The following is a 15,515-nucleotide window of genomic DNA, read 5'->3' on the forward strand; positions in this document are numbered from 1 at the left end:
AAAGAACAAAGATGAGGTTGCCAGTGACTTGCTCACCATCCAAACATCAGAGCTAAGAATTAAAGAAGACATGGTAATGAAAAGAGAGATTAAGCAGGTATAGGCAGTTGTTTGGAATGTCCTTTAGTTAATTGGGTAATGTAGAGATGGGGATTCTCCCGAAGCCATGTGCTGATGTGGAGAGCCAGCTGTGGTTTGTGTTAAATACATTCCTTTAGCTGCTGGGTGAGTCAGTATGGACTGTGCTAACCAGGACTCTGACTCATCTCCACATGAGTCAACACGATCAGCCCGAGCCAGAGGGCACAGGCGACTGACCCCACCTGCCTAGCCGGCGTCAAAGCATCACCACAGGCCTATAGGCTCCTGGTGACATGTCAGTTATTTTCTATCGCCCAACACAAATGTGTACTTACTGTGGTAAAAACTAAGGCTGTGCGATGCATTGAATATTCTTGATTTATTCATGATGAATGCTGATGATATCAAATTGAGCAGAATTGTGATTATCTCAATGGCTTCAATGCACTTTTTGTTCACCCATTAAGATTCCTAAACACATATTATTAGTGATTTGTTGACACTATTGGTGCAGAAACTTTAACTTAAATCTTCAGTAAATGGCAATAGAGTCGGTAAGTTTGACTGTTTCTGTATCGAGTCAAAACTCTGATTCTAATTTGTTTGTCATCAACTAAATTTTTCATTAAAATTGTTTTAGTAAAAATAAACTATAGGCGCTATGTGTATATAAATCCCATATTTGAGGTCTAAACTACTACATGCATATACATATACACAATTAGCATAAATGAGTACATCCAAAGTAAATGATCAAGTATACTATACAAATTAGTTTTAAGTTACTGGAACTCTCTTGTAAGTGTACACTACTAGACATGCACTTGTTAGTACTACATTCTATTCCTATTTCACGTTACTTAGTTTTTTAAGTGCAATCGGTTTGCATGCTTTTTTTGAGTAAGCTGAACTAATCAGATTTTACAGTGTACAGTACAGGCCAAAAGTTTGGAAACATTACTATTTTTAATGTTTTTGAAAGAAGTTTCTTCTGCTCATCAAGCCTGCATTTCTTTGATCAAAAATACTTTTTTTTTTTTATTAATATTGTGATATATTATTACAATTTAAAATAATTGGTTCTGCTGCTTAATATTTTTTTCATTACCTGTGATACTTTGATGAATAAAAAGTAAACAAATAAAAAAAAATTTTTTAAAAAAAGAAGCAAATGTTTTAAAAATAGAAATCTTTTGTAACAACAATATACACTACTGGTCAGTAATTTTGGGGTCAGTAATTTTTTTTCTTTCTTTTTTTTGAAATAAATCAATACTTTTATTCAGCAAGGATGTGTTAATTTGATAAAAAGTGATAGTAAAGAAGATTTATATTATTAGAAAATATTTTTTTATTTTGAATAAATGCAGTTCTTTTTAACCTTTTATTCATCAAATATATTAGGCAGCAGAACTGTTTCCAACACTCATAATAAATCAGAATATTAGAATGATTTCTAAAGGATCATGTGATAGACTGGATGTCACATGTGACACTGAAGACTGGAGTAATGATCCTGAAAATTCAGCTTTGCATCACAGAAATAAATGATAATTTAAAGTATAATAAATTGAAAACCAATTATTTTAAATTGTAATAATATATCACAATATTACATTTTTTTCTGTCTTTTTGATCAAATAAATGCAGGCTTGATGAGCAGAAGAAACTTCTTTCAAAAACATTGAAAATAGTAATGTTTCCAAACTTTTGGCCTGTACTGTATATATTCCCATTTATGAAATGAAACAGAGTGGGCCTTTACACATATATTACACACACACATATAGGACCACTCTGTTTCATTTCATGAATGGGAACGAACATGGTTTGAAACAAGTGGAACTCAAACATGTGACCCACCATCTCACCCTGCCAACACTCATCAAAAACTACATCAACACTGTCAGAAGGTAAAGTAGGAGTCCATTTCTGTCCCCCATGGTACAATCTACACTAACGTACCTCATAGGGCTTATTATTGGACCTCAAGGTGCATATATGTACCTTTTTGAGGGTCAAAAAGCATTAAAAGGCATGTACCGTTTCTTTTAAAGGTTAAGGTACCCTTGAGGGTACAGCCCCAGTGACAAGCCATTGTACCCCTAAAGGTACAATTATGTACTTTATTTTCTGAGAGTGAACAGTGATACCTGCCAAAATAAACAAAATAAAAAAACGGAATGTCTGTCAACTTCGAGTTTTCTGCAAGTTCATAATGTAAACGTGTTCAGGATTCGTGTTTCAGTAACCTATTAAAGCTTTTCCACTTTATCCCTCCTGTGGCCGATGACCAAACTTAACTAACTCCTGCGTCATTATGAGATGATAAATAATGGTGCGGCTGAGCTCATGGAAAGAGGGATTTTGAAGCACTAAGGTTAGACCACATGTTGTCAACATTTTATTCATTAGTGTCTTCATTCAAGACATTTGGCCAAAGTGGAAACTTTCAAAAGAATATCCAACAGAGTGTCTTTGAGTCACATGTGTGACACTGCATAACACAGTGATAATGGAAACTAAATGAAAGTGGGACGTTTCCTGAAGTGCTGACTTCCTTGCCTGGCAATGAAACTGGTTGCACCTGTTATATGTTATACACCGGTACAGTACATTTGAATTAGCAACACTCTTACGCAATGGAAGGCACACCCAAAGTGCTAAACTGGAATGCTGTGGACGGGTGTGAAGTAAAAGAAATAAGAACGAAAAAAAGATATATAATTTTAAATGAAATATTAACTGAATCATTTTGTTTTCATTATGTTCAAAGCTCTTGTTTGTTTCAAGGCATGAATCATCGTGCTTTGATATTACTGTCAAAACTGTCATGCAAGCCCTCCTCTGATCGTAAAGGAGATTTTGCCCAACAAATAGCCCGACATATGGTACCAAAAATCTTCCCTCAGAAAGCATAAATCACCCTCAGTCATATATGAAGAACATTACTAGTTCTGTATTGAGAAACAACAGTCGGTAGATTCTCCCTCTAAAATAAATAAAACAATATAAATCATAAAGTAGTGTGCAATATATAAAATAACAATAAGATATGAAATAAAGAATCTGAAAAGTCTTTGATTGTACCCTATGAACATTCAGCCCTGCTAAAATAAAACATCTTAAACCAGCCTGAACTTGTTTACTAGTTTAAACAAGATTAAACTTCAGAAATTTAATTGCTGTCAATGTGAACACAACTCAAACAGTTGGTGAAGAGCAATATGCAATATGATAATTTGTCAGTTATTGGGATTTCTGGTTAGCCCCGCCCACTGAGAAATTTTCTTTAGTCAACAATTTCAAATTAGTTGTATTACACATTAAATATGTTCTTTTTGGCTGCATTTTAGTGAGATTAGTAACTTTTCACAGGAAACTTTGTCTCATGTCTAGTTATGTCATGCTGCAGTTAAACAACTGAAATGAATGTAGTCAAAATGAGTCAGTGGTAAAAACATTTTAGCGTTTTTTTTTCTGTTTTAACTACATTTAATTACTCATCAATGTTGACAGAAGCTGGATTCATGATCTTAATCATTGGAAAGCATTTTGTCCATTTGTACACACATATATAATGTCTGTAATAATGCTGATTCATTGTTTTGTGCAAAAATCCATTAGTTGCCTGCAAATATTGTCGCTTTCTGCTCTCATAGCCTTAGCTGATCTGTTGGCTGGTTTAAACTGGTCTGTCAGCTGGTTTAGAGTGGTTTTAGGCACTTAGGTCAGACTGGGAGACCAGCTTAAACCAGCTAAGACCAGCTTGGGAGACCAATTAAACAAGCTGAGATCAACAAACCGGCCTAGGCTGGTTTAAACCATTTTTTTAGGCACATCTGTTTTTTGTGTGTTTTGTTTTTTTAAGCAGGGTGAAAACCATTGTCTTGTTTAAACAATTTCAGATCAACCCTTGACACTGAAAGGACCCTTTGAAATCTAAAGCAATTCCTTAGATTTGTTCATAGGGAATGACTCAGATGTATGTAAATCACAGATGAAAAAGAGCATTTCAATATGGAGCCAATTAAACATATCCCCCCCCCCCCCACCCACCCCCCCCCCACACACACACACACTTATCCACTCAGGAGTGATTCATTTCAGGCCTAACAAGTTACAGAGAGTCCAGTAAAAACGAAACCCACACTTATGTGTTGACCCGAGAGCCTTCAGCTCTCACGAAACTCTGTCATTGAGATGGTGCGGTAATACTGGTGGCTTTTAAAGCAGAGTCAGATGAAGGCAGGTTTATGGAGGATTTCCTCAGGTATAAGCACACAGTTCACACACCACCTGCGTCCTGCTCGAGCCGACAAGTCAAGTCCGGCCTTGAGAAAGGGTCCCATTCATGGAGCCAGGGATGTTCTGGTGAAAACTCAAACCACAAGGGCCGTTTGAAGTGTGATCCGTTGGACTGCACGGCAGCACTCTTGGGCTTAGCACAGCACGCAACTCCAACGCTAAATCTGACACTTAGCTTAGCGTTTGCACAGGGGTAGGCCGGTGTGCTTTCTCTCAGAGAGATGTATTTGCACTCCGCCGTCACAGGCAAACAGTCACATGCATGATTACGCTGTGAACACGATAAGCTATCGCATGTGGCCGAGCACACAGAGCAAAGTATCACCGAAAGTCAAAACGGGTATGAAAGACTATAAGTTTCTAGGTAGAGCTCATAGTCTTTGTGTGTCAGTGATTTTGACAACATTAGTTGAATGAACTTAATGTTTTGACTTAGGTTATATAAGTTTTGGATGGAAACCTGTTTCTCGCTTCAGAGTAAAAAAACGTACAATTAATATCACATTACATTTAATTTAATTCAACTTTAAAAGAAAAATAAAGTCACACTCTGAGATATAAAGTCACAATTACCCAGTTATAAGGAATAATTTAGTCATTTTGAGATATAAGTCGCAATTAAGAGAAATTAGGGTTGCATCCATGTTAGATATTAAGTAATATTGTTAGAAATAACAATATTGAGAGTCACATTTAGTTACATTTTGAGATATAAGGTCAAAATACGAGAAATAAAGTTGCAAAAATGAGGAATAGTCACATTGTGAGATACTAAGTCATCATTACGAGAAATAAAGTAGCAACACTGTGAGATATTAAGTAACATTGTTAGAAATGAAGTCACGTTATAAGATATAGTTCCAATTACATCCGGGAAATAAAGTTTCAGCTGAGATATAGTTCCAATTTAATAAATAAAGTCACAATTATGGAAAAAATAAAGTAGCAATTGTGAGAAATAAAGTCACATTTACAAGAATTACAGTCACAGTTATGACAACGCAGACACGTTGTGAAATATAAAGTCACAGTTACTAAAAATAAAGCTGGAATTACAAGCTATAAAGTAGCAATTTTGAGGTAAAAAGAAACATACAAGAATTAAAGAAATAGTCACATATAGTGATATATAAAGTCACGATGAGAAGTTGCTATTGTAAGATATAAAGTCAAAATTATATTTATTTAATTAATTAATTAATTCCTGCCAAATAGAGCAAGAAAGTCGAACCAAATGACCTGAACTGGGCTAAGCGTTTTTTTATGCTTAAATGTTCATTGTGTTTGTGTTTTTTGCATATAATTACTTTTTTTGTGGTCATAGTTGTCAAATGTATATGGTTGCTAAGTACAGATAAAATGAGGGAGAACTGATTCGTTTACGTGTTCTTTGTGAAAGAGGAAGATGACAAAACTTTCGGGAAATGAGCCTCTAGGTCTTGCTTAAGAAAGTCTATTCAGCACATCAAATTGTCACTTGCAAGCTTATGTAAAATTGCTTTTACTGCTAAGATTGCGCAACACGAAACACAAACAAAGAAAATGGGTTTGGATACACTGGTTGACAAACAACCAAAGCACAAGAAATTTCCTGGCATAAGATTATACTCCGAAAAGAAAACAGCAGCCAGTTGGAGTGATTTTTTTCATGTCCCAATTCTCTCGCTTAGTGCTATTGTGTGCTCAAAAATACCCAGTGATAAAATAAATCCTTTGGCTCTACGCTTTCTGATATCAGTTAAGACAAATGACAAACCTAAGAACTGCATGAGAGTCAGGATTTGAGTACCGACAAGTATGCACTTGCTTACAGTACACTATTGAGGCTAATAATGCAAGTTATAATCAGTGGTAAATTATCATTTTTTTGTACTTTCAAACTGTAGCTTTTACCTGCGCCTGCTTGAAAACTGCATGGAATCATGTTCAAGCATGTGTAACATCTGGGCACATAATAGTTAGGTAAGTTTCCTTCATTAGGTGCATACTTTTCCTTTAAAGGAGTTGTCTGGGAGGGTCGCAGTGTTATCAGAGAGTGGGGAATGTTGACAGGCTGGATGGCAGAGATAACACTCGCACATCCCTGAGAGCAAGAGGCCATGAGTGACGCACGCAAGACTCTCAAGCCTACTGTTTTCCTCCCTTATCCCAATCCATCTCTCCATATCTATGTCTTTTTTTTCTTTCAGGGTGCTTTAATTCTTTTGGTTTTATCACCTCTTCAAATGTGAAACGTTTGAATGTAGTTACTTACAGAGTGATTTCCTAATTCTCTTTTTTTCTAATCTTACCATAAATAATCTTGACCCCTGAGGGATAGAAGGAGGTTTGACTTAATTTATGGGTTTATGGATGTTTTGACATTATCACTGGAATCTCTCTGCAAGTTTCTCAACATTTGGGTTTTTCTTCTGTTCTAAATTCCTAGACCTGGGCTGAGGAAAATTTTGTGATTGCAGAATAGGCTAGACTTAGTACATCCGTTTCTTACACCCTTTTTCTTCATGTTCAAAACAGGAAGTCCTTTGGCCATTAGCTTTGTTTCTATTGTGAGTTGGATCCCTCATATAAATGTTGCTGCGTCCCAATTCGCCTACTTATACTATGTCCTAAAAGTATGTAATTGCCACCACTTAAACTGCCCTGTCAATCAACTTGTCATCTTTAAAATCCTCCACATTCAGTTTAATTTAATTTCCTACCATATCGGAGAGAAATGTAGCATGTTGATCTGCCAGTCGTGGGTCTTTCAAGCGGAGAACTCTCTTCATGTGTTTGCATAATGAAGCATTTAAAGGTTGATGACCAAATGTATCTTTATAAAAGTTCACAATGCTGTTGCAGATGAAATATAATGTGGATAATTTTTCCATCAGCTTAGAGTACTGGTTTTTAATCACTCAAACCCCTTTATCTAACCCTTGACCGTCGGTCTCTTTTAGTTGTGTTTACCTTGTCCAACACGCAATGGGTCTGCACTTCAGTTCTAACCCGAAAAGTAGACCATCTGGGTATCTTTGGAATACTCATTTCAACATACTACGATTTGGGAAACACATTCTAATTTCGAATACTATTTGGGACGGATAGTATACGAATTGGGAAGCAGCATGTGGCATTGTAAAAAAAGTTTTTTTTTTTTTTTTTTTTTGAGTTTTTGACTAATATATTTTAAACCAGGGATTCCTAAACGTCAGCCGAACCCTTAGATGTAAAATATTTACTTGAAGTACCCCCTGAGATTTTAAGTTAGTATTACTATTGCAAATTACAATTGTAGGTTACTGTAAAAAAAAAAAAAGTAAGCGAATGAGACTATTAATCAGACTGTTATTTAATGAAATTGCAGCCTTTAATTTGACAATCACACTAAGCTAATATCATGATTATCATTTATTTATTTTCATTAGTTAATTATTAGCTTTTCATCAACTCACAAACCTCATGCAGCTCCCTCACAAACCCCATAGGGGTCCGCAAACCCGTTTGCGAAACCACGTTTTAAGCCATTGTCATTGTATTCATTTGGTGTCAATTATTATAAATTATTGTATTCATTTTGTATAAATTTGTATTATTTTTATTCAATTTAGTTATTTTTTTATTATTCTTATTGATTTAGTATTCTTATAAAATGTATTGGTTTCAGCTATTATTACTATTTGACTATATTTATTATTTATGTGAATTATTTTCTATATTCTCATTCTCAATGGGGATTCCTACAAATCACTCTGAGGAATACATGCTTACAAAGTGTGGGTATTTGCACACTAATGCCTCAAAAAGATTACGCAGCGAGAAATAAAGCACCTTCCTATAGCTTCTTCCATTAGGAACTGTTCTGTGTGGGTTTTATTCAATAAACCTCAATACAATGTTTGTGGTAATACGACTTCCAACTTCGAGAGCAAAGGAGTAAAAGAGAGGGCTGACAGATGGAGCACTACTGCTGGTTAAATGTAGGACCTCACTCTAGAATGAGAGATTCTGCACCCAGTCTTGAGGACCATACCGCGCTCGTCTGTGAGCTCTGGGCCCAAATATTCCCACAGAAGAGATGCATATGGCCACAACAATTTTATAAAGAGCTAATGGGAATTTTTTTCCGTGAGAAAAAAAAACTTATATATTTATTGTCTTAACCAAGGATTATATGTGAGATAAGGCCAACAGAATTATGAAATCCACCGATTGTGCCCCATGCAACTGAAATTACACTGTCAATATCAAGCTGACATTTTAAAAAGAGAGTAATTATTATTATGAATATTAATATTCTTAAGGGCAAACTGGATGTAATATTTTCGACACTTAATTGAATGTTAATTGCAATCGAATTAAAATGTTTTATATTTAGAATTTAACTGAATTATTAGCACTTTTATTAGCAAAATGTATTAATTAGCTGAACTTTAGAGTGTTTTTAAAGCATGATCAAAAAATAATTAAAACAATGATTTAAAATGTACTTTAAAGTAAACCTTTTGGTTAAAGGAGACATAGTTACATTGTACTTACTCAAATAAGTACTGAGTAATATTAATTAACTACATGTATTTACTATAGAGGTAGGGTTGGGGTTTAGTTTAGGGTTAGTTACTTATATGCATAATTTACTGTTATAACTAGAGTAAGTATACGTCACATTCAAATAAAGTGTTACCAGACTTTTAATTTGGCATCATTACAAAGTGCACTTATTTAAAGTGTATAAGAGTGTAGTAGTCATGAATGTAGTAGTCTATTATCTTTAAGTAAACTTAAGTTTTATTTCATTTGCATTATATTCTCTGCAGGTACAGATATTGAAAAATATATGTTTAAGATTTGAAGTACACTAAAACTGCACATTAAACACTTCTTTTTCACCAGAGTGAGCAACGCATTTCAGTTCATTACATCCTTTTCCTAGTGATAAATAGGCATCGGCTTAGAGTTAATCTCCTGGGTTTCTACATGCTTATTTTCATCAGAAATTCTTCAGAACCTACTATTGCGGGAACATGAGAGCATGTCAGTGCACAGGGCTCTGCAAAAGATATTCAATACAGCAGGAAATCGTTGGTTCATTTGTTTTGGTTTGGACTGCAATAAAGTTACTCAGCTGGTGGACTTAGTTGTTCATGTTGAGGATATAAAAGACGTTTGAAAGCGGTGAGAGATTTCAATCAGAAGACTCATAGTATAGTGCAACTGAACGAGCCGACTATGATTGCTCTGGGAGGGTGTTTGTGTGTGTAAACACATGGACTGCATAAACAGAGTTATTGCACAGAGAGAAGGGTGGTATTTGGTGGATAAGGCTGAGTTTGTTCTTCAGTGAATTTTTCACACTGTGGAAATGTGTTTCAGAGGGATGTGTAAAATCTAAAGACCTTAAGTGAAAACAGAGCAGAGGAGAGAAGTGCAAACACATGAACTTTACAGTAGCTAAGTTATCCTTTAACTTGCTATGTTTCTACTGACATATTATTATAGCGGTTTGAAAACTGCAGATAAGCTTTACATTTCCTTGTGGGACATGCCACATATTTCACAGGCAGAAAAAATGGCTTATGTTAATAAAGTATAATTTTCACAAATTAACTTTATTATTATATTATATTATATTGAATCGCATTATATTATATTATATTATACTTGTATCACAATTTAATACATTTGTTACAGTATTCCTCTTTGCTAATGTTAGTTAATAAAAATAGAGTTAACAGTGCATTAACTAATGTTAACAAATACAACCTTTGATTTTAATAACATATTAGTAAATGCTGAAATTAATATTAACTAAGATTAATAAATGCTGAAGAAGTATTGTTAATTCTTAGTTCATGTTAACTAAAGTAGTAAACTAATACTAATACTAAAACTAATAAACCTTATTGTAAAGTGTTACCAATTAACTACATGTAGGCTACTTACTTTAGGGTTAGGATTAGGTTTGGTTTAGGGTTAGTTGGGTGTAATTATGCATAATTTATAGTCATTACTAGAAACTACATGTAACGTGTAGTAACAAGGACACTGTAAAATGAAGCGTTACCTATTCTTATGTGTTTTATAGCAAAGTTTTGTCCTAGTGGTGTTACACAAGTGTTAATCATAAAAGGAAATACACCAGGTGTGTTAGGGGACCAGATTAATATGCCGTGTATTCTAAATATAAACTCCCCCCTTGAATGATACAGTCAGCATTTTCCCATATGAAAGTAAAAGTGGAATAAGAGATCAATTCAACTCATAAAACTAAAACCAGACAAGGAATAATCTGTCAATAGAGGGAATAAAGCTATAAATTCGCTCAGGTGACCCAGATTTGACTAATTTTGATTTGCAGAACAGGAAGGTTTCGTACTTTCCCAACAGAAGCTGTCTAAATATGAGCTTTGGCTTCAAGTTTGTCCTGTCATTGCTGAGTCATAACATTAATGAAGAAAGAAAACTAAAGATGCCACTGTAGAAGTGCAAATGAATCTAGACAGAAGCACCAAAAATAAGTATTACTAATGTTACGATTTGAACATTAGTAAGACTCAACCTCTAATGTGATGGCATGTTCTAACAAGGCAGTATGTCTCATTTTGCTTTAAGGAGCCAATAGAACCCACATTTATCGCATTGCAAGCCAAAAAATGGAGTGTATATTAAATTAAGCCTGATTAATTATATATTAAATCACTACAAAAAAACACACACTACTTGTATATATAATAATATCATAATAATGTTGCTGCATCCGAATTGGATGTGTTAATTTAGGAGGAATAAAATAAATGTGTAATAGCTCCATTTAGGAAATCCCCTCATGCTGGTAAAGGTGACATGCCATTGCTCATAAGAAAGAAAAGCTTAAGCCATCTGTGCAACCGTCTATATGTTTGTTTGAATACATGCCTTGGCGAGCATGTGAGCATGAGCAAGCAAAGTAAACCACTGCTTGATGAGGGAGAGTTTCCGAACTTGTGGGAACGCTGCCAATGAGGAAAACAGAGCCAAGATCTCGAAAGAAATGTGTCTGATGACACACGTGAGAATTTCCATGTCTCATGCACCATTTTTAACATCCATGCCCAGCCAAACTGGACAGAGTCATGGAGAGAAGCAGCTATTTTTAAGTGAACATGAGATGGCTTGCCTGTTTTAGTCAGTGAAGCAACTACAGATGCAGTTGACCATGCAACAAAAGAAAATCACTGAACATGAGTGAAGGCAACATTTGCTAAAATTTCCAGAGGAATCAGCAAATAAAGTGAAGTGATTCACATTTGTGCCATGGCATTATACTATCCATTTAGTCATGTAAAAAGAACGGATTTGTTTCACAGAAAATTATATAAATTATGTTGGTGAGAATGGGGCTAGTTGTCACAAAGGGAAGTTGTCTGCTATATCTCAGAAACAAATTGCATTAATGTGTATTAAGTATATATAAATATATATATATAATGGTTTGAGCAAACAATGGTTTGATATCTTTGTATATATTTTACATTTTGTTTATGTGCTGAATGGCAGGTTCCCGTTCCACAAAAGTTCAATGACATTTTTTTTTTTTTTTTTTTTTTTTTTTGCCAATATAGTGGTGGAAATGCTCATTATATTTTTTTGTGGGCTAGACTTTAAAGTTTGTGCACATATAGAAATAGAATAAAAAAAAAACATAGAAGTTTAAAAACCATTCACTGCAGTAAACCGTGAGATGTCTAGTCACACCCTCCCATATGTAATCTATGCCTAAAGTTTTACCTTTTTCAGTGGAGCTTGTGTATTTTCAGTTCCCATAATGGCCACAAGGACAGGAGTGGAGCCTTAATGAGTCAGACCAGAGTAAGACTGATACCACAAAAATGAAACTAGGACTAGTCACACACTGCTGTCATAGACACTTTAGTTGTTAAATAAACAGACCAAGCCATATAAAATTACATGCATAACATCTTGAAACTATGTAAGGCATAAAATACATACTGGGCTTTATTGCAAAATAAATGGAGACAGGGTGATCTTTTAAAAAGTGCTTATTTTGTGATATGGTTTTCCAGCTTATTATGCAGATACTCAGACAGACAGACATCGATAGACTATCAGACATAGATAGATAGATAGATAGATAGATAGATAGATAGATAGATAGATAGATAGATAGATAGATAGATAGATAGATAGATAGCCTGCTAATATTATTTAAATGTAGGCTAGGCTAATGTTCTTGATTATTTCCAATTTATATGAATTTGATTTCGTCTCAAAGTGACAAGAAAATCACGCTGGAAAACAAAAGCAATATCAGACAGTATCGTTCTCAACCAAATCGGGTCTATATGCCATGGGAAAATGTCTGACGGGGTAGTTATCACGACAGGTTACTGTAAATTAATCACACTACTCTCTTGTTTTGCCTGTCGGTGAAACTGAAACATTTTTTTGCCACTGGCTAAAAATACTCAAGCTGTGCTTTACGAGGCGACGTCGACAATCGGAGGGAGCGGCGTACGGGAATGATATCGCTCCGCCTACTGTATTTTTTTTTTTTTTTTTTTTTTTTTTTTTGCTCTTGAAAATATAAAGAGTCGCTGTAGCGACTCAACGCAACCAGCACTCGTTCGCAGCTTCTGACGGCACATCATTCCTTTACAATAACAACAACAGCAACACTTGACTATGTCAGATACGCTTGGCGAAAGTCTCATACGGGTAGGTTAAACTGAGTTTACGTGTGTTTTGTTTGTCTTTGGGGACCGTGGCATAATTGCCAAGCGTGTTTCATCCTCCTAATTCACATTGTTATTATTTTACAGAATCTCATCAACCTGGGTTTAGATGACCAGTTTCCACATCTATCCCGCCCTTTCTCATCGAAGAGCGTCAGTTCCGAGCGGCTCATCGATGGCATCTGGCCGGCGGACGCCTGGAACGACAGAGCGCCCTGTAAACCCCAGTTAAAAGCAGACCGATCCATGAGTCTGACCGACACCTTGAACAGAATGAAGCCCAACGACGTCCCACCACCACCCGGGTTTCCTCCCCTGGCAACCCTACCTTCGAACCGGTACAAGACCGAGCTATGCCGAAGCTTTCAGGAGCACGGCAGCTGCAAATACGGCACCAAGTGTCAGTTCGCCCACGGCGAGAGCGAGCTGCGAGGGCTTTTCCGTCACCCCAAATACAAGACTCAAGCCTGTCGCACTTTCTACCAGTTTGGATACTGTCCGTACGGAAGCCGCTGTCACTTCATCCACGACAAAAACGCTGTGTTCGAGCTTGACCAGAACCCGCGTCAACTGCGTCAAAGCGTCAGCTTCGCCGGCTTCACTCGCAGCAACTCCCCCCCGACTTTATACGAGCCCCTGAGCTTCACCCGCGCGCCCTCTGTCTCGCCTCCTCCCGCCGATATCTTGTCCCCCGTCTTCAGCGACTCTTCCCGCGACATGTTCCCCTTCAGCCGTCACAGTAGCGGAGATATCCACAACAACGCGCCCTTCACGCCAGAGCCTCGGTCACGATGTGTCTGCGGACACGGAAATAACTTCCAGGGCTCCAGCAACGGGCTATACATGAAGGAAGAGCGAAACAAAGCCAACCTGTGCCGCTTTTCCTCAGAAGACTCGCTGTCAGACCGCGAAAGTTACAGCAGCACCGGCAGCTCGAGCGGCTCCGAGTCTCCCACCTTCGACGCCTCCACGGGGAAGCGCCTCACCGTTTTCGCGCGGATGTCTGTGTCTGACTAAGGACTTCTCCGCGATTCCTTCACAATCATTCAATCAGTCAAAAAATAATGTGCAACGAGTCTTAATACTGTTAATTTATTATTGTCAATATTATTATTATTATATACTTGCTAAAGGAGATTATTTTGATACCAAGCTGCCCTCCAAAGCTTAAGTAGCCTAGGCATTGATTTTATAATGATGTATTATTATTATCTGTGATATTGTCTTCCATTTGCTTTTGCTTTTCCTGCTTTTCAACGTTGTTTGGCAGTAAGCATTGCAGACAAGTGCCTTAAAATATCATAACCTATGCTAGTGGCATAAGCAGAGCTTGTGTCAAATATATATATATATATGTGTGTGTGTGTGTACATATCATATATAGCTATCCAGTGTGTGAATTAGGGGGATTGGCTTTTTAAAAGAATTTCGGGTGTTTTTGAGAGGGGTCAGATCCCCCAAATAATTTGCACCCTGTGTATATATCAACCAACAATGTGACAAACTTGAGAAAAATGACCATACATTCACTCACAAAGAATGCACTTTACAAATCTATACTGGGAGAATGTTTCCATGTAGCATTTTAACCAAAGCATTATGATGTTAGGTACCTGTTTTGTACAAGAAACCTAAGAAACAAACCTAAAAAAAACAAAACAATATATTTATATTGGACAAGAGCTGTCAAGTTAATGTTTGACAACCCTGGTTGGGTCCTTACTCAAGGAAACTTGTCTTTTATCAGGGACTGTAACAGTACAGTATTTCTTTAGAGTAGTTTGCTTCATTTGCGATGTTTTTTGTAATTGTATAGACCTAACTAATATATTTATTAAGTATTTATTGAAGTTATAGCAATGTATTTTTTACTTATTTATCAACACGTGTCACGGCTTTTGAGAAAATTTAAGAAGCATTGACACAAAATGATGGAAACGATATCAATTGACCAAAATAATGTAATAAATGCAAATTGTGAAAAACAATTGTATTGTATTGTGTTGGAACTACATGTCAGTTGCACCATACCACACAATCACAAGAATATACCAGCAAAGTGTACCTCATAACTGCTTACATTTCAAAATCAGTTCATCATTTTGCTAAGAAAAATGCTGTTTTGTAAATAGGAGCAGGATTAAGATCATATTTGGCATACACAGAGTTATTTCACACAACAACACAGATCTGACCTGCATCTCCCAGACAACATGCATATAACAAAACAATGTCTGAAGCAATTGATAGCTGTCTTTAGAGATTAAAATCTGTCCTGTGTCGCAAATGAGGCCGTCAGCTTCTAGATCTGTGAGTTGGCCAGTTTACTGGAGTGCAAGATCTTATCACAGACCAATGACAGTATCATGCATTACATAAGCCCACGCATTGCCTCCTTCTTACGTTGAATGG

General features: G+C 36.2%; 1 protein-coding gene across 1 annotated transcript; it reads left to right on the top strand.

Annotated features, from left to right (window-relative positions):
- The first annotated feature begins 12,936 nt into the window (after positions 1–12,936).
- LOC309507106 (mRNA decay activator protein ZFP36) lies at positions 12,937–15,091 on the top strand. Its single transcript, XM_082181237.1, has 2 exons — positions 12,937–13,086; positions 13,191–15,091. Exons 1-2 carry the CDS (start codon positions 13,054–13,056, stop codon positions 14,118–14,120), a joined length of 963 nt encoding a protein of 320 aa, XP_082037363.1. The 5' UTR covers positions 12,937–13,053; the 3' UTR covers positions 14,121–15,091.
- The last annotated feature ends 424 nt before the right edge of the window (positions 15,092–15,515 follow it).

Source organism: Leuciscus leuciscus (genome assembly GCF_965113295.1).
Source record: "Leuciscus leuciscus genome assembly, chromosome: 9".
Lineage (NCBI taxonomy): Eukaryota > Metazoa > Chordata > Actinopteri > Cypriniformes > Leuciscidae > Leuciscus > Leuciscus leuciscus.

Coding starts and splice junctions, on each gene's coding strand:
- LOC309507106 (XM_082181237.1), top strand. CDS start 13,054: ATGTCAGATACGCTTGGCGAAAGTCTCATACGG. Junction 13,087..13,190: donor TTGGCGAAAGTCTCATACGG/GTAGGTTAAACT, acceptor ATTATTTTACAG/AATCTCATCAACCTGGGTTT.